Source organism: Protopterus annectens, chromosome 1.part0 (assembly GCF_019279795.1).
Source record: "Protopterus annectens isolate FY-2018-M chromosome 1.part0, PAN1.0, whole genome shotgun sequence".
NCBI classification, from domain to species: Eukaryota; Metazoa; Chordata; order Ceratodontiformes; family Protopteridae; genus Protopterus; species Protopterus annectens.
In genome coordinates, this window is record NC_056725.1 from 921,610,936 (window position 1) to 921,634,600 (window position 23,665).

Sequence of the window (23,665 nt, forward strand, 5' to 3'; positions counted from 1 at the left end):
CCGAGTCAGATGCACCTGCATATCAATCAAAAAGAAATGTTAGCTATACAGAATTCCCTGACAGCCTTCAAGAACTACATTCTTCCAGAGCAATTATTGGTAAAGACAGACAACACCACTGTTATGTGGTACATAAACAAGCAGGGGGAAACCCACTCGTTCCCTCTCTGCAGACTAGCCATGGCTGTGTGGGACACAGCATTGAGCTACCAAGTGCACCTACAAGCTCAATTCCTGCCAGGCAAGCTAAATTCACTGGCAGATGACATAAGCAGAAATCTCATGGACCCACACGAGTGGAAGCTGGAACCAAAGATATTCAACCTTTTGAGAAACAAATGGGGGAATCCGGAGATAGACCTGTTTGCCTTCCCTCAGAACTACCAATTGGACAAATTCTGCACAAGGACTTCCCACAGTCAAGCTTGGAAAGTGGATGCCCTGTCCTTCACCTGAGAAAGCCTCTCAGTTTATGCCTTTCCCCCTCAGTCTCTCCTCTTGAACGTTCTTCTAAAGATCAAACAGGACAAACCAAGGACAGTACTGATTGCACCAGACTGGCCATGCCAACACTGGTACCCCCTCTTGCGCAGTATGTCACTGCTGGAACCATGGCACCTGCCTCAAACCCCTTCCCTGCTGTCCCAGCAGGAGGGCCAGATTCTGCACCCTCAACTTCAAACCCTGAACCTTGCAGCCTAATTCCTTGAGCTCTCCAATAACATCCCTCAGTAAGCAGGTGCTAGATGTCATTTTGGAGGCAAGGAGGCCTAGTACTAGAAAATCCTAAGCTGAAAAGTGGAAAAGATACAGTTCCTGGAGCCAGACTCAGGGGATGGGCACAACGGTGCCCAGCTTACCACACATTCTTCAGTACTTAACAGAGATGCTCCACAAGGGCCTTTCATTCTCGTCAATTAAAATTCATCCCTCTGCCATTTCAGCTCATTATAATACTGAACTACCCCTCTTCTCTCAACCCCTGCTAAAGCAATTCCTCATAGGGGTCAAAAATTTAAGACCACCCAGGAGAGCCCCTACTCCAGCCTGGGACCTTAACTTTGTATTGGAAAAGCTAACTCTACCTCCTTTTATGCCAGCTGCAACTGCAGAGTTGAAATTTCTTTCTTGGAAAACAACCTTCCTTCTAGCCATCACTTCAGCAAGAAGAGTGTCTGAATTACAGGCCCTCATGGCAGTGGAGCCGTTCATCATCTTCCATGCAGACAGAGTGTCCCTCAGGACAAATCCTTTCTTTATGCCCAAGGTGGTGTCTAGTGTGGCCCTTAATCAGTCCATTCATTTGCCTACTTTTTTCCCAAATCCACAAAAGAAAGGAGAACAAATACTGTAACTCTTCGGACGTGCACAGGCAACTTAGATTTTATTTGGACAGGACTAAGCCTCTCAGAAAATCTGAACAGCTGCTAGTTGGCTTTGCTGCAGGGGCAGAGGGAAAGGCCATTTCAAAGAAAACCATTTCTAAGTGGATAGCCCATTGCATTCATTTCTGCTATAAGCACCATGGAAAACCTACCCCACAGGGGATAAGATCACATTCCACCAGGGCGGCATCTACCCTTACAGCCTTTCTTAGAGGTATCCCTACCAGGGACATCCTAGAAGCTGCTACCTGGAGCTCTGTACATACCTTCAAGCATTACCACATGCCTATTTTTTTCTAAATCCAGAGCTGGTTTTGCCACTGCAGTTTTGCAGAGCTTAATAGCTGGTCCTAATCCTCTCTAACTTCCTCCTCCTTTCCTTAGCTTTGGGAATCAACCCAAATGTAATGAATGCAACAGTGAAACATGAAGAACATAGTACAGTTGTGTACACTTACCATAAATGTAGATGTTCGAGTGTATTCACTGTTGCAGTCCTGGTTACCCTCCCTCCAGCCCCCTGACTTCTCTTGGCTATATTTTTATTCTTGTTTAGTGTAGTTCAGCTTTCTGGTGTATTTGCTTTTTGTTGGAGGTGTAACCGAACATATAATTGCTTTCCCTTATGGGGGTACCTGACAGCTGGGGCAAGAAAAACTGATGTAATGGCATCGGATGCATGTTTTATACCCCTGACGACCTGACGTCATGAAGAAGAGACAGCATCCGATGCAGGAATCCAAGACTTTGATATTCAGGCCGGCTGAGGGCTACCTGCAGGGAAATAACCCAAATGTAATGACTGCAACAGTGAATACACTCGTACATCTACATTTATGGTAAGTGTACACAACTGTACTTTACTTATACACTACTCTGTAGCAATGACTTCTGGGAAAGGTGAAACATCAAGGGGAAGACCAGATAAAGTCCTGTATTACTATACTTTCATGTTTCTCGCTTTATATATTTAGTGTGTCTACGTTAGTATTTGGCTTATTCCTTTCATATCTTTTGATGCTGTGGTGTTATGAAGTAGTGCCATCTGTGCCAGGGAGAGCAGGGCAGTACACATGTACATATTCCAGCATAGCTAGCTGGAATTTTGTAAGGAATTTTATATTATTTGAGTGTCACACTGGTTGGTACTGATGTTTGAGTTAAATATATTTGTAAAGTTACTTGTGTTAAACATTCATCAGCAGTAGGTCTTGCTGGACAGAAAGAATGTATGCATGTATATTAGGTTGTACTGTTGTAACTGATCAAATGTGTATGTTTATCAGAAAACCCTGGAAGGGTGGAAAATGTTTAATTGTGTCATACCTTTCAGATACTCCCACAGATGTTAGCAGAGCTCTGCATGTGTACTGTACCAGGTCAGGTGACCAGAGGTGATGTCTTCTTCTAGCCAGCATCTGGTTTCTTTGGAACCCTCTCAACAGCACTTTAGAACCTGACAGGAAAGATTTCTGACAGGATATGTATTTCACACATCCACACAGACAGAGATACATCATCTGGGTTTTGCTGTGGTAAGACACTCACCACACATCAGCTTGCCTTACTTTTAGTAAGTAGTCTAGGAACAGTAATTCTTTAGTTAGTCAGGAACATTTAGTGAGAATGGTTTAGTATTATTTTCTGTGTCTGTGAGAAACTTTCAAATGTATTATTTTTAATATCTCTGTAGTTGAAACTCTGTTGTTTATTGTATTCAGTAGTCTCTTGTTTACTGTTTTATTATTTATCATTAAATACTTTAATACCTTTCATTGTGACTGATCCTTTAGAGAAAACTTTTAACATCTTGAGAGTACTTATGCTTTTTTTAGTGACACTGTGACCACTCCTGAAAGCCTTGCTGCTTTGGTCACACTCTACCATTTGTATTAGTACTAATTTTACATAATATAATTGGGTATACTTTGTAAGAGCCCTGGGATAGCTGACTGGTGGCAGCGTGATTACCTCAGAGGCTGAGCAGAAAGGGGAACAGTTAGTAAATCTGTGCCAGCTTTTCCAGGTGTGTATGTGTGTGTCAGCTATTGGAAACAGAGACACAGAGCTCCAAAGTGGTTAGTGTGGAGTTTTGTTTAGGTCGGGAGAGAGAGAGAAAGAGGGAGAGTCCATCCCCAGGTCTGTAGCGTGATACCTGTGTGCTCTTAAGGGAAATTGTGCTTGGTGCAGGAAGCTGCATCTAAAAATACTGTTGAATCCATATTTCCTCTTAGTGACTGTCCCTCACTGGAGTCAGTGGTGAGGATTTGCTGGCCCAGAGGAGGGACCTATGACAGATGCATTCCAGGATACACAAAAAAAGCTCTCACTCAAAAGGATTCCTTTAAAGGAAAGAACTTTAGTTTTGATGGAACTTCCACCATATCTGGCACTTGACTGAGCAAATCAAGACCTCTTAAAAGCATCTAGTTAATACAGAGAAAAAGAGGCAATTGCCAAGATTACAAGTCACCAACCATCCAGAGCTCGGGCAGGTCATGGGCAGGAATGTATTTATTTATTTATTTGTTTTTGTTGACCAGGAAAAGTCTGACTGGGAAAAACTCATTTTCACTGGATGCCCAGGAAGAAAAGCTCCACATTTAAGTTCCACATGATGTACATTTATAATTGCGGGTTAAAAGCATCTATACATGAGCTTATTTACATGCTTTTTAAGTATGTTTTAAATATTACTAACGTTAACATTAACATTTAAACACAAAAAAGAGTGAACTTAACATAAATTGGCTAATTATTGAATAGAGAAATCACATACAATAACAGTTAATGTATTTATAGACTGATGGCTACATAGAAAATATCAAATTTAGGTGTTTTTGAGTTTATGACTCAGACTAGTTTAGTTTGGCATATGGTTTCTATTTTTGTGTTATTACTTGAGGGAATATGAAATGTGCATTTCTGATTGGGGTATTATTTTGGAGTAAATAGCATGTTTCTTTTTTTTATTTTGGCGTTAAGCAGCAAGTTAAATTTTTTTTAGCCATGTTTCAATTTAATGTCAGTGAATGATTTTTGATTGGTTTGACAAGAAATTGTGTCTTGCATCTTACTGTCTTCCGTGCACTGAAAGTCTCTATGTTGCCTCGCGGTAGTTTTCTGTCAAGCTTTTATTAACATTTTAGTTAACTTTTTCTTAGCTAACTGCAAGGAGGCCTGCCCTCTACCCCACCTCTGCATGTATTGCATGATAAGGAAAAATTTAACAAAATAAAATACTTCTAATGGCAGAAATATTATATATTCAAACTTTCTAAACTTTGAATCCCATATGTTTGACAACATATGATCAAAGTTTAAAAGTTTGAATATATAATAAAATAAACCAAAAAAAAAAAAACTTACCTTAACGGTGCAGGCAGGGGGGCAAGCCCCCCTGCTCCCACCACACCCCCTACTTAAATATACCAACTCCGAGATCACACTTCAGTGCAGAAAAGGGAAATTTTCCCATTCTGCACTGAATGGCGCCATTACTTTTAACCTCTGAATGCTTGAAATTTCGATCATATGGTGTTGACCATATGCCATTTGAAATTTCAAGCATTCGTGGTTCCAATAGGAACCCGAATATTAAGGGGACAGGCAGTCTCCATTATAGATGATGATGACTATTAGTTATGTTGCTGACACAAAGACTTGTCTAATGTTTCAGTTATGCTTGTAATTGCCGTTACAGGTCTTTGCAAGGACATCTCATAGCACCTGATCCAGATCCAACTTTAGCACAAAACTCTCTAGTTTGTCTTCCTTTGGATTCTTCATTCTCCACAAGGACAGATGATTAAGCTGCCAGTGACATTCTTATAGGCAGTCTAGCTACTTTTCTGCTTCCTGATCTTCCCTGGATACCTTTCTGTCAAGGAAGAGGGGAAGGCACATATGCAAGAAGAAGCATATTGGTTGCTGTCTGGAATTTCCTTTGCTAAGCATGTACAGCAGAGATGCATGTGATACTCTAACATTCCTTCAAGATTACCCCAAATTTTGAGAGATGATAGAAGGCAAAAGTAAGAGCTTGGCCTACAGATTACCCCATCATCACAAAGGATCTTGCAAGAGAGTTTTATCTCCCTTACTAACAAATTATTATCCCTTTTTGATAGGGAAGCTTGAAAGGACTTGGATGTGGTGACAGCTATTTCTTTGTGACCACACATTATCCCTTATTTATGAAAGGACTGGAACATCTGGTTCAGAATACCATCATTGATTAAATCATTGTTGCAGCAATACATTCGACTCATGCTCCCAAGACCCCAGTGACACGTTTGGACAAGAATTCCTGGATGTTGGACCATTTACGAAGCATGTATCTGTGCCCTGTTTCTTTTGTCCATTTGAATGCTGAATTACCTTTTACTCTTGGTATGTTTTCAGTTTGAACTTGTGGATGATATCAGCAAGATGTTGAAGAAGCAGTGGGCAGTGACTGGAAGGTCAGACCTTCTTCACAGGCAGTTAGCATGTCTTCTGTTTTTAACTTTCCCCTATGCATGGTGCATATGTTATGAATGGAGTAGCAGGAGTCAAAAGCACTAACGATATTATCCACCATCACTTTACTTAAATGCAGCTCTCTAATTTTACAGAGAACTACACAATGCCCATTAATGCCCTCTTTAATGGAACCGATCTCTATGGTCCCAAATTTAAGGAGAAAAATGAAGGATGATCAGAAGGAAGGTGGGACAGTCACTATACTTAGTGCTCATTTTGAAACATTGTATCACATTTATTTTTGTTCTGTGGGTGTAGAAGAGCTTTTATCAATGTGGGGGCCAGTAACCATAGAAAGATCAGTGATAATGGAGAACACTGGACTGAGCATAACTCGCTTCTATAAATATGAACCCGAGTTAAGTTCTGTTCAGTGTTCTCCTTTATTGCCAATAGTAGTTTACTGTTCACTTTTTCATGTCTGCAAAGTTTTACATACAGTTATATTGCATAAACACATGCATTTTGGCCAATGTGCAAGACGTTTTCACGTTTATTAGGTTGTTAATTCAAAGAACAGACTGTGTGTAATTCATGGTTAATAATGCAGATGCCTGTATCTCTGATATCTGCTGAAAGCACATTGTAGAAACATTTTTTTCTCCTGTTGTCATAAATTGTACTTAGAGCATCGGTAGTTATATTTAAATTAAGGAACCAGTATCACAATAAAAGTAATTAGTAATGTGATCATGTCAGGACATTCAGCACTGACAGGGAGCTCCACTCTATGCTTTGTATGTTTCTTTTAGGGCTAACAGGGACCATTTCTATAAAAATAAACTAATAAGGAATTACTGAATAAATGTAATCCACAGTGGTTTTACAATGGACATGAAAAAACTGTGAGTGCCATATCTGTATGTATAAACTTTCCCATTAGTAAAACAGTCTTTTGATACTGTTTTGGAATGTTAGGCAGCACCGCCAACTGTCAAACTATGCTGCTGCCTTAACTTTTTAACAAAAAGAAACTATGACAGTATTCTAATGGCCATACCTTTCAACTGTCCAGATTTTTGCAGAATGTCCAGATTTTTGCATCATATTTTTGGTCTTTTCCTCTTCATGTGTGTGGTTTTCTGGCAAATCAGTGAGGATGGAATTCACTAAATAATGATAGACATTGGTGTTTCAGATTTCATATCCATCAGTTGCAAGGCAACATAAAACCTTTAATTCTTGCAACTTTCTCAGTTTATAAAAGCAATGTTTAAAATGTGTTCCTATCTTGTGGCCTTTCTACCCCATTATTTTTGGCTTTCTCCAGATTTCTTGTGCTACAAGGTTGAGAGTTATGATGCTGTATGATGCATGGTATTAACAGAGAGCACCAGCAATCATGGTTTAAAATGTTAGGACAGTAGCATGTGCGTGCAAAACTACGCTTCTGCCGTAACATTTCAAATGTCACAAGAAAGCACTATCTCAGTCCTGTGTCCTCTATTATCGCCAGAAGATCAACAAACTAAAAAAAAAAATCAGTGGTTCTCTAGTAATTTTCAGAAAGCACTTTCACATAAGTAGTAATTCTCAACCCAGTCTGGGATATCTCACTTCCTAGTCTAACAACCACTGCTACATTAGAATTATTGAGAACTTGCTCAACTATCCTGTTCTGGGTGCAGTCACTTGTTATTTGCTTCTCTGCCTATTTGCATGGCCAGATATCATGCTTAGTCAAATCCAAAGGCTGTAAAACCCCCTTCTTCACACCTCCCAGACCACACACTCTGCAAGTCCACCCTGACAAAAAAAGTTTTGAAGTACAAACTTTAAATCTATTTCACAGAACATCCATTGAAGAGATCCCACCAGCTCAAAGAGATCCAGGTTTTACTCCAGGTTAATTCTGAAAAAGACTCAAGATCCTCAGGCCAATCCTATATCTAAGTGGCCTGAATGAGTTTGCTAAATAAAACACTCGGGTGCCCGTGGCACAGTTTTTTTTTTCTTTCTGGTTTGTCAAGATGAGATTGCATGTGCTCTTTGGACAATCAAGCTACCTACCTGTACATCAAGTTAGCACCAGAGTCAAGGCGGTTCCTGTGTTTCCAGGTAGGGCCAGTCATTTCTATCATTGGGTCTTTACATTTATCTTTATCACAGCCCCAAAGTTGTTCACCATATGCATGGCTGTAGGTGCAGTGAACTTGAGGCTGCCAGGTGTCAAGGTATTTCTAGACATTGAGGAATGTCTCCTAGCTGCACCAGTGCTAGGGGAAATAGTATCAGCTTGGGAGCCTCTTCTTCCAACTTATTCCATTCTTATTCATAACAATGAACACAACAAAGTCACAGATGCAACTATAGCAGACCCTCACATTTATTGGCTGTACACTATCCATGTACAAGTTCAGCCAACCCCTGAGAAGAATTCATCCTGTAAAGCAAACTGTGTTCCTTCTTCAGTACAGTTCAACTTTGGTAGCTCTTTGCCTCACAGCTGCATGGCTAATGAAGGTTGCTATTTTTAATTTCCCTCATGCCAGACTTCTGCCTTTTTTTATTTCTCCATATCTTTTGGGTTATTAATATCATGATGGGAATGGACCCCATTCCTAAGTCAAAGTACTATTAGTTATGAAATTAGTATTGTTTCACTCTTTGTCAGCCAAAAGTGTTCTTTGCAGCACCCGCAACTTGCCCAGTAATGACTCCTTCTGCAATTCGTACAGAATTACATATATCGGTAGCATCTCTAAATATGATTGTAGACACTTTTTTATGAGACCCATTGCTCCTACTACTATTGGAACTATCACGGTATCTTTTTTCCACATTAGTTTTGTTTCTGCTTGCAAATTCTGATATTTTATAATTTTGTGTGTCTCTGTATGTAGTCACTGGATGTGGCGATTTCAATGATCAATGCTATTTTTGTCTTCTTTCCTTGGGCCACTATATCTGATTTTCTAGCATCCATCTTTTGAACTGTTGGTAATGGATGATTCCATGTGATGTAAACTTCATCATTTTATATGATGCTTTATGGCTCATGTTTCCAGTGTTTTTCAGTCACTTCAGTACCATAATATTTGCAGAATCCCCAGTGCAGCAGTCTTGCCACATTGTTATGCCTTTCAGTATACAGTCCTTCTGCCATTAGTATGTCACAACCAGCAATGAGGTGTGCAACAGTTTCCAGTTTGGTTTTACAAAACCTACATTTGTCTGTTTCTCCCACATGTTCACTGGACTTTGTAAACCAGTACATAATCCACTATCTTGGGCTGCCCATATTAACCTTTCATTTCTTGGTTTAAATTCACCTCTCCTTAACCATTCCCGCGTTTGTTCCTGATCAATATGAGGTTCTTCCAGAAGTTTTCTGTACTTGCAACTATATTTATACGTTTTCCACATTTCCTGCCTTTTCATCTGATCCTTCACCTTATATTCTTTCTTTTGTTTTTTGGCACATTCAGTTGCTGCCTGATTTTTATCTACTTCTGGTTTGATTTCCATTCCAGCTTGAGGCTGATATGCTTCTGCTAGGTTAAGCAGAGAAGTCATCTTAGATTTATTCTCCTCATGTTTCAAAATGTTCAGTACGTTTGGCTCTTGTGAGGTCAGCAGATATGTGTGAATTCCCACAGATCTATACATGTAGTCAATTTCAAGGAGGCCCATCCATCCTTCAGAATGGAGAATATATAATCTTAGTATGCAGTTATTTTTATAGACCATTTGATGAGAATGATGTATCCTTCTTGTTTCAGGTTTCATGTGTGAGTACTGCAGTGTTCCTTCATAACTCAGTTGAGTTAGTGCACAGATCCCTTATCAAACCAGATAAAATATACAGAGCTTGCAAGGCAGTCTTCATTGGTGATTGTATACCCTGTCCATTACTCTGGGCATTCCTCTCTCTTTCTCTCTCGTATAGTGACAGTCACCATAGATGCCTTAGATCTAGGGTAGAGGCATTATTTAGGGCAGGCAGTCCAACCAGCATATTTAGTCACAATTGGAATCAAACCTGCACATTGATATTCTGATGAATGAAGGCAGTCCTCCTCTCTTTTCAGACCCTTCAGGGCACCCTCCCACAAGATGTAATTTCTAGCCACTTTACATAATGAGTGTGACTTTTGCCCATGTTGTCCAAATGTTTTCTGATAAGGAACCTTATTCTTGCAGAAGCCATCTCCCTGGTGAATCGGCTTTGCAGATGCTGTACAACCAGTCTCTCAGCTTTTTTGTGGATCTTATCCTGTTTTGGGTGACTGTGGAAACATGCCTCTCTGTCTGTGTACAATGTTAATTTCAAGCAGCATCACTCTTCTCTGTCCCTAGCAGGAGAAACTATAAGTGATTCTTCTCACCACATTGACAGCTAGCTTTTTATATTATCTGTTATAACTGCACTTTTATGCTCTGCAGGACAAGGTACTGTAATAGGACAGTATACCAAAGTCCTACTGAAAAGAGTCATTACATCAAAACATTGAATTTGTTGCAGAGTTTTGTTAATAGGTTTTTAACAAGAACACCCTTTTACAGACAGGCTAATACCAGTATATGGTATTTGAAACCATGGCTTCAGTACAAATGCATCCAACAAACAAGAATATCAGCAGCACTGTCAGTTTACAGAGGCTGTCAGTGGTGATCGCAGCAAAGAAGAGAAGGTTTCATATGCTGAATGAGGAAGTCGTCTGTTGTACAGCTGCTGGAAATGTTTTCCAGTCTTTTATTCTGATATAAGGTTTATCAAGAAAAGTTTAAATCTTTGTGGTATATATAGACGGCGGTAAGTGCTTAACTTTTGTTTAGGCTTGCAGTCATAGTCTTGAGGCCCTGTCAGTTCTCTTTTTTTTTTTTTTTTTTTTTTTTTAAATGTCAGCAAAGGTATTTTGTAAAACTGCCTCAAACATTAACGGTTGCCTGTTGTTTCTGAACCTGCCTGAAGTGCAGTCAGTTGTGTCCATTATTGCTACATGTTTGATTGTTTGCCACTGACAGATATGTGTTTGAAATAGAGATATCTGAGACCTGTGTATGTTGAAAATGCTGTGATTTTTTTGAACAATTACTGTCTATAACTAAAAAAGTGCAAACTTGTTATATAAGCTTTGTACATTTCTTAACAGTTTTTCTGCTGGATTATGTTCAGATTGCTGATGGCCAAAGAGGACTTATAGAGTCTTATAGCATCAAGAAGAGACACTTTATTGGAAACACTAGCATGGATGCCTGCTTGTCCTTTATAATGGCAAATCACGCCAAAGTGAAAGCAAATGACTTGGTCTTTGATCCCTTTGTTGGAACAGGTAATCACAATTTCTGATTTTCTTTCTTACCTTTCTTTTCATCATCAAGATTGCTTGCTTGTTTGTTTTTCCTCCATGGTTCAGCACCTATATTAAGGAATTCAATAATTGTGTTTCACATTATTTTCACCCCCCCCTCCCACATTTTTACATGACATCTAGCAGATCATCTCTTTGAGAAGCTTGTTAAAACTGCACAGTACCAGAAACTGGTGGAGTTTCCATCTTCTGCTGACAGCGGTTAAGGTGTGCAAGGATGGTATGATTTTATTCTGCTTCCTCTGACTCCCTTCTTGTTTGTTGTTTACCTCTTCGTCCACTATGTACAATTGAAGACTTCAGTCTTATAAGGATGACAGATCTTCCTTATTGTCCCTTATTTATCTGTGCCTCGTTGAGTCTCAAGGTGTAATATGCAGGGCTTCACGGAACATTTTCTCCATGCATATTCATCCTGTTAATCAACTTTAATTTTTTTGTAATGTGAAGTAGGTATGTTATGCGAGCTGCAGCTCCTTAGACTCTCTGTAAATGCTGCTGATGTGCATTCTTACCATTACTTTGAAGTTCGGCAGATTGTTTTATGCTTTAGCATCAGGTTAATATTTTCCAGTTTTACACTGGAGTGGTGCAAAGAAAAGTTGTGTTTAAATCAAACTGATGCTGTTAAGACTTTCATGTGCGCTGCCAGCAGGATTCCTTCAGTTTATATCAGGCCATAAGATAGGCGATCCCTTATTTCCTAAGGCAAGATGTCAGATGTTTGGCACTCTGTTGGGTCACCTTGATCAAGGCTTAAGTGGCATAAGGCTTAATTTCCTATTAAGACTGTAGGCATGGGGTAAAGTATTGTCCACAAAGCTCCCTTCCTGAAACGTCCTCATCATCTAAACCTTTGTTTTTCGTTTCTGATGCTAGCTTCACCTTGTGTGGTGATTGTCACATTTGTTCCAATATATAAAAATTAAAGAAAAGAGACAAATTGATCTTTTAATGGCGAAGAGCAGAAAGAGGAGATAACTCAGTAGTTCTCAGTTATGAGTGGTCTACATACTTACCCCAGGAAGAATAGACAGAAGAAAGTGTAGGTTGTTGGTAACTTTACGCAGCTCCTGTTTAAAGTTGTACTTCAATGCTAAGCCATGTTTGTAACTTAGAACTGCAATGCAAGCCCACATTTATTTTTCTGATGTGCCTGTTTGGCCAGAAGATGGTCGCAAACATAGCTGTCTGTGAGCTGCAAGCTGTTAAGATTTAGTGTGCCTAGGTTTCTGAATCACATTCTGGCGTATGTGCTTGGACTTCATTACAACATTCCCATGCAGCTACATGCAATCTGTCTGAATCCCAGTCCAGTTCCTTCAGTTATTGATCATATGTATCCAAAATGTTATCTGCTTTGTTTTTGATCTTTATAGGACTGACTTTTGAAGTACAGCCACTTTGAATTCCAGAAACAACATGCATCTTCTGCGAACAACTGTGAACTGTAAAATCTGCAAACACCAGTGTATTTCTTTAAAGAATGTGAGGTGGCTTCCCGTTATCTTTTGTTTTGCCCTTCTCTTTAACACCATACAACAAGATTGTCTTATTATCCACCCCTAATAAACCACCTTCTTGTAAGATCCAGTACATGTCCCCTTAAACCACTACAGAACAATAGACTAACTTTGCAAAGGGCAAACTGGTCTGACAGTGAGAGCATTTTTTTTTTCTAAAACTATATAAATGAATACCACTCTGTATTCAGAAGTACCTAGTTGTCCCACCTTGCTTTGGCATACAGTTCTAAATGTTTAAGGGATGCATGTTAATTGCTGAGTCAATGTCACTTTCATACTAGATGTTGCTTTATAGTTAACAGTTTTTGCCTGTGTTGTTAATTTAATTATTTTGCATGTGAATTCTTTTAATATGGCACCTTCTTCAGCTGTGTACCTTAACTGTGTTGTTTATACCATGCATGTATTCATGCTATATATATGATATATGCATTTATATTGCTGCTATGTCACTGTCTATCCTCTACTGCATGTATCACTAAAGGTCTCATCTCAGTTACTTCATAGGAATGTAACAATACTTAGAACCATCCAAACTATTTACTCAAGTCATTGGAAAAAATGCAAATCAATATCAAAAAATACCAAAAAGTGTCTGGCAATACCAAGAAAAAGACAACCCTTTAGTTCACACACCTTTTATTATTAAGTGCTTTATATAAAAAATACCAAACAATGTCTACCAGTACCAAGAAAAAAAATCTTAAATTGACGCACATTTTATTAGTTATGTCTTTCATCCTGTACCATCAATAAGGACATCCACAGAGTAAAAGGTTTTCAGAAAAGGAAAAGCTGTACTTAAATAAGAACAAATATTATGAGCTTAAAACATCAAGTAATGTGATTAAATGAAACATTAATATATAAAAAAAGTCTTATTTCACCACAGAATCAGAATAAGATTCATCTGTGTTAAAGTTATCAAAATTAATAGTTTAACATTCAGGACATATTCATAATTTAGCGGTCATGTTTAAAATACTTTTTAATCTATTGTCACAATAGTTCCATATAGGCCAGTGTGTTTTCCCACATCCACCTTGGCATTTTAGTCAAATGGTTCATTTGTTCTTACAAACAGAAGCACCAAGCCAAACTGATCCAAAGCAGGAAACTCATTCAGACTCATTCATGTGATTAATAACTACTTTTATAGTCTCATCAGTTTAAGATATCCAATAACCAAACAGCACTAATCAAATATTAAAATTCAACTATACAGTTATTTCACACTCTAATCATCCCATTAAGTAAACCACCTTATGTAATAGCTGAGTAGCCATAAAACCATAAAATGAATATTGTTTCAGTATTGTTAAAAACAAGTTAAACAATCTAAAATCAGATATATCTAAAAGTCACTAAAATGGGTTTGCATCTGATGATTTTTTTACAAAATTGCAAAGATTTGAAAGTGTTTGTGTTTTTTTCTGCCTGTGTGCTTTTGTGTGTACAATAAAGCCTCCTGTTTTGAATCAGTTTGGCTTGGTGCTTCTGTTACTGGTGGCATTTTACCATTTTTTTCTCTCTTTTTGGCTTGATCATTTGTTCTTATAAAAGTAAACTTAGTTTTTATGAAATTATTTTGCTCTGAGGAAGTCCTTATTAATGGCATAGAATAAAAGTGCTTAATAACAGAAGATGTATGAATCTAAGGTGTGTCTTTCTCTTGGTAAATTAGAGCACAAGTTGATTTTCATTATGAATGTAGTCTGTTAACTTCCTCCATAGGAATAGAGATGCATCCTTATCTGTATTTTGAAGTGAAATCCTTTTCTCAAACCACATTTGGAACACTTGTATCAACATATGAATATTGTTCAGCACACAGGGATCATTTTAGTGATACTAATGTTGACACTGCATATCATAGTTCTCATTCTGCAACTGGCAATAACCTCAAATTTTATGTCCTTTTATGCATTTTTGAAAACAGGTGATATCTTGGGGGACCATACCACCTAGTCATATAGTGTGTACTGCAAAGTTGTCTGCCTAGAAGTAAAAAATTGATTAAAAAATACCAGTGGAGGATGAAACAAATTAATAAATGTTAAGCACTTTCGACCATACTAGTCTTCATCAGAACATAACTGTTAATAAAGTTTAAAAAACTTCAAACCACCCTTCCCCAACTACAGCCATGTTTAATGGATAAACATAGTTGAATCTGAATGCAAACAAAACCAAAATGCTGTGCATTATATAGGGGAGTGGAGCCCCAATTGCTGCCCAAGTAGCCATGAATTAGTTAGTGGCCATAACAGTGGAGGAGCCAGACAGGGAGAAAAAGGAGCAAAGGAGTGTGACTCACTGGCTTCTTCTGGGAGGGGGGAGGGTTATATGTACTGAGTGGTACACGGAATCAATGAGATTTCTCTGGTGGAGACTGTGGGAACCACCACACATGCTTTGTGGGAAGGAACAGGGCTGCTTAGAGGGAACACACTTTGTGGATGTGAGGGGATGGCCTCTGGTTAGCCCAATGCATGACTACTTCACTGCATTACCTAATGTGTGCAGAGTTATGTGGCAAGCAAAGAAAAAAGTCAGACTATGATGACTGCCTTAATGATGACTTGTCCTGTCTCGCACAGGAAGTTGGGAACGAATGGGTCCATTGGTCTGTAAGGATTTGATAAAAGACAAAGAAAAACGATGCCATTTGGAACACTGTGTAAACTAAATGGCTTGTTACCACCACTTCCATGCCCCATCTTTGTCAGTAACCAGACTGTAGGGCATGTCCATTAAATACCTTAGTGTCTTAATCTACTCCTCTTTAAATTTTTCATTCCAGATAAATTTAAAAGTTAAAATTAGCTCCATTCAACAGTGTTATTGTAAAATATCCCAATATCTAACCCCTGAATGGAGGAACACTACTACTACTATTACAGTTTGAAAATCCCTTTCCTATACCTGTATATTGCTCCAGGTAAAAAAAAAAAAAAAAGATAGAACCTCAAACTCTCTTGAACATAAATCTTTATCATTGCTCTTTGTAGATTAATGCAGGGATGTATTGTCCCTGGTAAGAAAAGAATAAAGTGACTTCCTTTTCTAGCATATGCAGCTCTCTTCCTGCTTTTGCCTAATGCAGAAAAAGCTACTTAGCACTATTAGTCCCCCTTTAAATTGTAGATTTTCTGTGAAAAGTGCTGCTTGTCTATTTTTTATATATTGTGTTGTTTGTTTATGCCTTTGTTGACCAGGTTCGTCCCACTAGGCCAACAGAATCTGTACAGGGGATGCCATCTGACAGTGGTATTTATACTGAGCAGGAGAACTTTATCAGGGGCAACAAAGGAATTCCCGTACTCTTTTGCTGTAGGAAGGCTAGAGGTTTGTTAGAAGAAAGGGGAAGTAGCAGAGGAGGAAGAAGGGAGATCAAAGGTGAAAGAAGCATTAAATGTTTCTGTTGAAAATGCTGTACCTCAGCTTGATGGTGATACTTCTCTGAATTATATAAATATTATGGGCAGTGGATTACCACATTCATCTTTCATTATAATACACAGAGAAATAGTTGAAAAGATTCTGCTTCATTTAAAGCTGAACCAAATAAAGAGGTTAAGCTTTCCTGGTTCGTGGCAATTTGATAAATGTTTTCACGCTGACACATAGTGAAGATGCGTGTAGCTGACAAGCATGACACTGAAGGAGGTGGCATGCAAGAATTCGCAGGGGAATACTGTTTATCCTTCTCAGCAGGAAAAGAGTACTGATCTTCCAAAAAAAAAAAACAATGTAGTTATTTCTAATAGCAATAAAATGTATGAGGTTGTGCTTGTTGGTAAACCAAATATTTGTGCTTGAAGAAAGACTACAAAATCGTAGCCTGTCTTACTGATTTAACCAAAAGATGGTGTGACTGCAAACAAACACTTTGGCACAAAGTCATTCTTCCACTTGGGTTCAAGGTAGAATATGTCAGAGCATTTATTCGTATTGAGAACAAGATGTTCTGCAAATTAATGTTTGGGACACTTAAATTAGCAGAAAAGTTAGTGGTGTATTTGATTCTAAATCCTTTTGCAAGCCGTATAATAGATGTGTAATTAAGGGAAGTCATATTGTGTTTAAAAGGTTATTGTTCAGTTCAGCACATTCGAAATGACTGAAAATTAATTAAGACTGTATTTTTCTGAAAATGTAAAATCAAAAAAGTTTTTAGTTAAGAAAAACTGGATGAATGGAAGTTATGGAAGTTATGGAATGAAGAGGATGAAATGTTTGTCTGAATTATTCAGATGGAAATGTGTTACATCTGCCTAGTGTTTTTGTTCCAAATGGAAAAGAAGGAAAGCTTAGGTACTGGGGTCAGCCCATGACATGGTTTCATTGGGGGTCAAAAGAATGTCTAATATGATCTTGTCTAAAAAAAGACATGGATAATCTGATAAAACCATACACACAGCAACAGACTGCATTATTGTTTGTAGAAAATGTGGTAGTAATACAAATTTTCTTTTGACTGCAGTCAGTTAAGTGATTTTGAGGAAGAGGATTGATGTGGAAATGAATCTGTACAGGGATATAAGACTGTTAGTGGCATAGACAAAGTATTGGAAAACGTGAAGAAAACAGAATGATCTGAAGTAGTTTACTTCATTTGGTCTTCAACCTGTGGGATACCAGATCCGTATCGGATCCGAGCCAACAATCTTACTAGCATCTGCTTCGAGCTCCAAGATCCTGCCCTTACCCATAATACACAAACACTACCTTCCAACCCCGAGATCACATTTGCCGCGGATAGCTGAAGCATCGTGATCTCCAGAGCTCCAAGTAGTAAGTGGGTAGTAAACTCTTTCGAGTCTTTTTTCTCTACTAAATTTAGGATAGCGATAGTGTAGGTTCCCCTTTCTCCTCCCCTCACTTGGTGCATCAAGTGTTCAATCTTTAGTGTTGTTTAGCTTAGTTTTAGCGTAGTTTGTGAATGTATTGGCTTCCCCTCCCCCTCAGTGTGTTTTGTGTGTGTGTTTTGAATGGTGTTTTTCAGTGAGGAAAAAAATACTTTTTTCTTGTTGTTTTTCCACTGATATTATGGCTAATAAGCTGGTGTTTAAAAGGTGCACTGAGTGTGGCCATAAGTTGTCCCCAGCGGATGGCCACAATCTTTGTGTAATGTGCTTGGGTGTGGCCCACCTTAGTACAGACTGCTCTATATGCGCGGGTTTTAACCCGTGTGCAATCAAGGACAGGAAGGCTAAGTTGGCCCTGAAAGGCCTTCTTCCCACTTCTGAGGCAGTTGCCTCATCCTCAGCTTTGGTCACAGTGGCTGCTGTGAACACCTGTCCTTCTTATCTTGCCCTTGCTTCTCCTCCCTCCCAGACTGGGACTCAACCTCCCATTTCAAAGCCTGTGGAAGTGGAGCGGAAAAGGGGCAAAGAAAAGAACGAGCCAAAACCTAGAACAGAGAAACGCAAGAGGTCTCCGGTCTTCCCTTCACCTGTTAAGACCTATAGGATCTGTGACTCCCCTCTGCTCCAATCTCCGAGGTTTTCCCCGGAGCCAGAGGAGACACACTCTTTATCTAGGGCCTTGGTGCCCCGACCCATAAGGTTGGAGTCCATGACCTCATCGAGGTCCACTCAGTCCTTATTGGAAGTCGACATGAATAAAATGACAAGGAGGTTCATTCGTACTCTATCCAGATGGGAGTCTTGCCAGCCCCCACTCCCTCAGGAGGGGGGAGCTCGCTTTCTTTCTTTCAACCGATTTCTTCTTTTCCAATCCGTCCACCGGGTTCGGAGTACTCGGATCTGAGGATGGCTTTAGTCAGTGGGTCAGTGCCGATGGTACCTGCTTCCTTGATGCCGACAGCTGCCTGGAGCATGTCTGATCTGACTAGCTTGGATCTGAGCCACTCTTGGAGCCAGAGCTTGGGTGTCGGATCCGAGGGAGTGAAACTTTTTTCATCGGCTCCTCCTTTGTTGGGCCAAGTTCCCTCCCTCCGACCTCCATCCACTTCGGTCCCGGCGCAGATTATCTCTTTGGACCCAGGGAGACCGGCTTCCTTATTGGTTCCACGGGAGGTTCATTCTCCCTCGGCATTCAGTGTGGTAGAAAGGGTACTGTCTGCTGGCTTGAGACCTCTGACTGTCCCCTCGGACTCCGCCCTGACCCCCTCGACTGTTTCTACAATTCCCATAATTTTACTAGAGGGACAACCTGTGCTTGAGGAGCCCCAGACGGTTCCTCCTGAGGAACTAGTGGCTTGCGAGTTCCCCCTGGAGAGCCCCACCGTAGATTTGCCTCATAAGCGTACGTGTAAGAGGAGACACTTGGACTCCCCCGAGTCCCTCACTAGGGATGCGGACTTGGATGATGGGGAAGGCTCCCCCAGGTCACCTCTCGAGGATGTCTTCTTTGGAGACATCATGGAAATCCTTCCCCAATGGGGAGGTTGGTCTGCCCCCAAACTTTCTTCTGACGAGTCCATGTTCCTGGAGGCTTTCGGCATGGGCCCATCTACTTCCTGGGTGTCCACTCCCACAGATCCTTTGGTGGACCTGGTTACCTCATGGGTATGGAAGGAGCCAGACACCATGGAACCAATTCCCAAAAGGCCTGACAAGATCTTGAGTCCACCTTCGGATAGGCCAGCATGGAACAAGGGCTCTCCCGTAGCCGCCATGGTGGTAGCGGCAGCCAAAAAGAAGGAACTAGACCAGGAGAGTTCCTCGGTTCATCCTCCTGACCGAGAGTTGCAGATGATGGACCACTTAGGGAAGCGGGTTTACGCTTCAGCTGCCTTTTCTATTAGGGTGCTGAACTACCTGGACCACGTCACGAGACTCCAGCGTGACCTTGTCAAGGAGCTGGCGGAGTCTCCCCCTAACTCCATGTCACAGGAGGACAGGGACTCGTTCTCTGTGAAGATGGCCACTTTGAAGGCAGTCTCCAACACATCCATGCGACTCCTTTCTCATGCTACTGAAGGAGCAGCTAGGGCAGCTCTGTCCGGTGTGTCCATGAGGTGCAATGCCTGGCTCAGACTATGTCAATTCTCAGAACCTTTCAAGGTGTCCTTTGCCAATACCCTTTATGACGGCTCTACTCTTTTTGTTAAAACCATCAGAGAGACTTTAGTCCAGAGTGAGAAGGACGGGAAGACACTGTCTGCAGTCGGGATATGCTTCGCGAACCCTCAAAGGTCCTTTTCTTGGAATCAGAGAGGGCAAAAGAAGATATGGTTCCAGAAGTCACAATATTCCCGGGACACTCAGAGCTCTTCTTCTTCCCCCAGAGGCAGAGGGGGACAGAATGGATGCCGGCCCAGAGGCAGAGGGGGCCCGAGAAACTTTGGGTCTCGAGAACCTTTCTCGGACAGACCTGGGTAGCAACCCTGAGGGGTGGCCTGACTGCTCTACTCTGGAGGCAGTCTGGGGACGATTGTCCTTGCACCTGGTGGCGTGGGAGTCCATAACCTCAGACCGCTGGGTGCTTCAGATCATATCCAGAGGATACTCTATCCCCTTTGTGGGTCTTCCCAAATCTCCCAAACACCTCCCAGATGTGCCACCCATGCAAAGGGAGGCAGCAGCACAGGAAATTTCCAAGCTGCTAGAACAATGAACCATTGAAACAGTCCCTCTAGATCAGTCTGGATCGGGCTTCTACTCCAGGTTCTTTTTAGTGCCTAAGAAAACGGGGGACTTAAGGCCCATTCTGGACCTATCTACCCTGAACCTGTCAGTTGCCAAAGAAAAGTTCTGTATGGTCACACTACAGTCCATCATGCCGTACCTGCAAGAGAGTGACTGGATGTGCTTGTTAGACTTCCAGGATGCTTACTATCACATAAAAATGAACAGAAGCTCCAGGAGGTTCCTTCGCTTCTGGCTAGGAGTGAATTATTACCAATTTTGAGCACTACCCTTTGGTCTTATCACAGCCCCCAGGGTGTTCACCAAAGTGATGGCAGTGGTAGCAACTCACCTGAGACTTCAGAGGATTCAGGTCTATCTGTACCTGGACGATTGGCTCCTCACTGCTCTCACCAGGCATCTACTCTCTCAAACCAGGGATTATTTTTTAATCCTTGCCCTGCTTTTGGGGATCACCACACACCACCTGCATTCAATAAGCAGATGACTCTACTTTTATCTGTACAGCCACCTCTGAAACTAAACTTAAATCTCTTACCCAAAAAGCTTTCAATACTGTAGAACAATGGTTTTCAAACCGCTGCCTCCTCCTTAACCCCCAAAAAACTAAACTGTTACTTTTCACACCTACCCGAAAATCCACTCCTATCCATCTCACACTTCTATCAAATGATGGCACTATCATTTCTCCCGACCCAACCACTAAACTCTTAGGAATAACAATTGACAACAACCTCAACTTTGATACCCATATAAACAACACAATAAAATCAGTGAACAAAAAACTGGGATGCCTTTACAGAATTAAGCCCTTTCTAACTCCAGTAGCTAGGACTGTTACAGCCAGAACCCACTTAATCTCAACTCTGTTCTATGCCTCCCCTATATATACTAACCTTTCTAAAAACAACCTCAACAAACTGGCCAAATCCTATAATAATATTGCTAGATTTGCCATAGGCATTCCTTTCAGAACTCATCACTCTCTGAATCTAAAACAACTAGACTGGCTAGAATTTCAGAACCAGCTTCACTTTATACAGCTACCCATAGTCCACAATGCCCTGTATAAACCCACCAACACTCCTATACTCTCTTCCATCATTACACCTTATAATAATAAGAAGAACCTATGCTCCTCAGATAAACTGTTGATCAATACTTCAAAATCCAATCACTCATCAGGTGACTCCCTGTATTCTAACTCTATAGGAAAGCTATGGAACTTACTACCCACTGAACTCACAACACAAATTTCTCTTTCACTCTTTAAAAAGAATCTAAAGCTATTTCTTAAGACACACTGGCTATGCTCCTGTACTAACCCTGACTAACTTTTCTCCTTTTAAACTAACAACTACTCCTAACTCTATCATTTTTACCTTAAGAATCAAAATACCATGTTATTATAGATAAAATGTATGTATACATCGATATTGTATCTCATGTACGATACCCATTCATGCTTACTGCTAATTCTATCCTTGCTAAGACTAATGTATTTTATATAAAAAAAAAAAATTTTGTAAGAACTGCTTTTTTAGTTTTTTGTAAGTTTTATCTGCTATTACTTTTTAATGTATGTATTATTTTATTTTTGGAGCTTTTCTCCCCGGGCCTCTACTGAAAATGGACATGTATCCAGCTAGACTAGCCCGGTCAACAAATGTAAAATAAAATAAAATAAATCACAGTCAGTGCATCCAAATCACTCCTAGATCCTGTCCAGGTGATGGTGCAAGGATAGATACATTACAGTGCAAAATCTTCCTGACCTCGGAGAGAGTACAAAACCTGAGGATGCATGTCTCTCTAATCTACCATTCTCATCTTCCAACAGCGGAATCAGTGTTGAGGGCCTTAGGTTCAATGGCAGCGACCATAACACTTCTCCCATGTGCCTGGTTACATATGAGAATTCTACATTGGACACTAGCTGTACAATGGTCCCTGTTGGAACTTCCATTGTTGTATCCAGTTCAACTCAGTTGTATCTGTCGGTGATCCCTCATATGGTGGATGTGTTCTCCGGACATTTTGGAGGGACGACCCTTTGTTCCAGCCCCTGCCCAAGCCATAGTGACCATGGATGCTTCGCAACTCGGGTGGGAAGGGCCTTGTTCGGGCAGGACAGTCCAAGGCCTGTGGTCCCCTGTAGAGACCAGCTTGCACATAAACTTTCTAGAGATGAGGGCGGTCCTTTTATCGTTGCAGACCCTTTATGCCTTTCTTCCTCTGGGAACTATTGCAATTCAGTCAGACAACATGTCAGTGGTCTGGTATATCAACAAACAGGGATGGACCAGATCTTACCCCCTTTGTCGCGAGGCCATGAGAGTGTGGGAATAGACTATCTCCACCAGTTGTTTTCTCATTGCAATACACATTCCGGGATGATCCAGCATTCTAGCGGACAGGTTAAGTCGGACTATTCTGATGCCTTACGAGTTGTCTCTGAATCTTTCAGCAGCAGAGCAGATCTTCCTCGAGTGGGGTCAGCCTTGCTGAGATCTCTTTGCATCTCCTTCCACCACAAAGTGCAGTGAGTTTTTTACTCTGAACCCCCTGCCGGGGGAGTCCCCCAGAGATGCTCTAGTCCATGCTTGGCCTCCCGGTCTTCTGTATGCTTACCCTCCAATACCTCTTATTCCGAGGTTTCTACAGAAAGCTTGCCGACTGGGGAACAAAGTGATCCTCATTGCCCTGTTTTGGCCTTGCCAGGTATGGTTTCCCTTCCGTTGGTCTCACCTTCTGGCTCCGCCTTGGATCTTGGATCCCATTCAGGATCTGATTTCACACCCATCGGGGGTTCTTCATCTGAATCTGGACAGTTTGAAGCTCACAGTTTGGCTGCTCCAGTTCCCATGATTGCTAGGACTCCTGGATTATCCTCCTCAGTTAGGTCTATTTTGGTGGCTGCTCATAAGTCTACTACCAGGAAGGTTTATCGCAGTAAATGGAAACTTTTTCCTTTTGGGCCTCTCAAAGGTGTTTAGACCCCTTCACGGCTGCTATCTCTGCCATTCTTGATTTTCTAGCTGATATTTTTCAACACAGTGCTAGTTTTTCTACTGTCAAGGTTCAGTTGGCTGCCATTTCTCATTTTCGTGTGGGTGAGAATTCTGCCTCTCTAGCCTCCTCCAGGCTATGTAAAGCCTTTATTAAAGGGACTTTTCTGTTACGCCCCCCCGGTCAAGTATCCTGTTCCCCTGTGGGACCATACTATGGTTCTCCAAGCTGTGGTCGCTCCACCTTTTGATCCTGCTGCAACCACAGATCTAAAATTCTTATCTTGG

General features: G+C 40.8%; 1 protein-coding gene across 2 annotated transcripts in view; it reads left to right on the forward strand.

The window, feature by feature from the left end:
* TRMT11 (tRNA methyltransferase 11 homolog) overlaps positions 1 to 23,665 on the forward strand; it is a 587,167-nt gene that overhangs the window by 260,728 nt on the left and 302,774 nt on the right. The window contains exon 7 of one of the 2 annotated variants that reach the window (XM_044063974.1): positions 11,029 to 11,185. In XM_044063974.1, the coding sequence (XP_043919909.1) occupies positions 11,029 to 11,185 (157 nt within the window). Of the gene's footprint in view, positions 1 to 11,005; positions 11,186 to 23,665 lie in introns of both variants that reach the window. The other variant, XM_044063983.1, reaches the window with a different exon arrangement.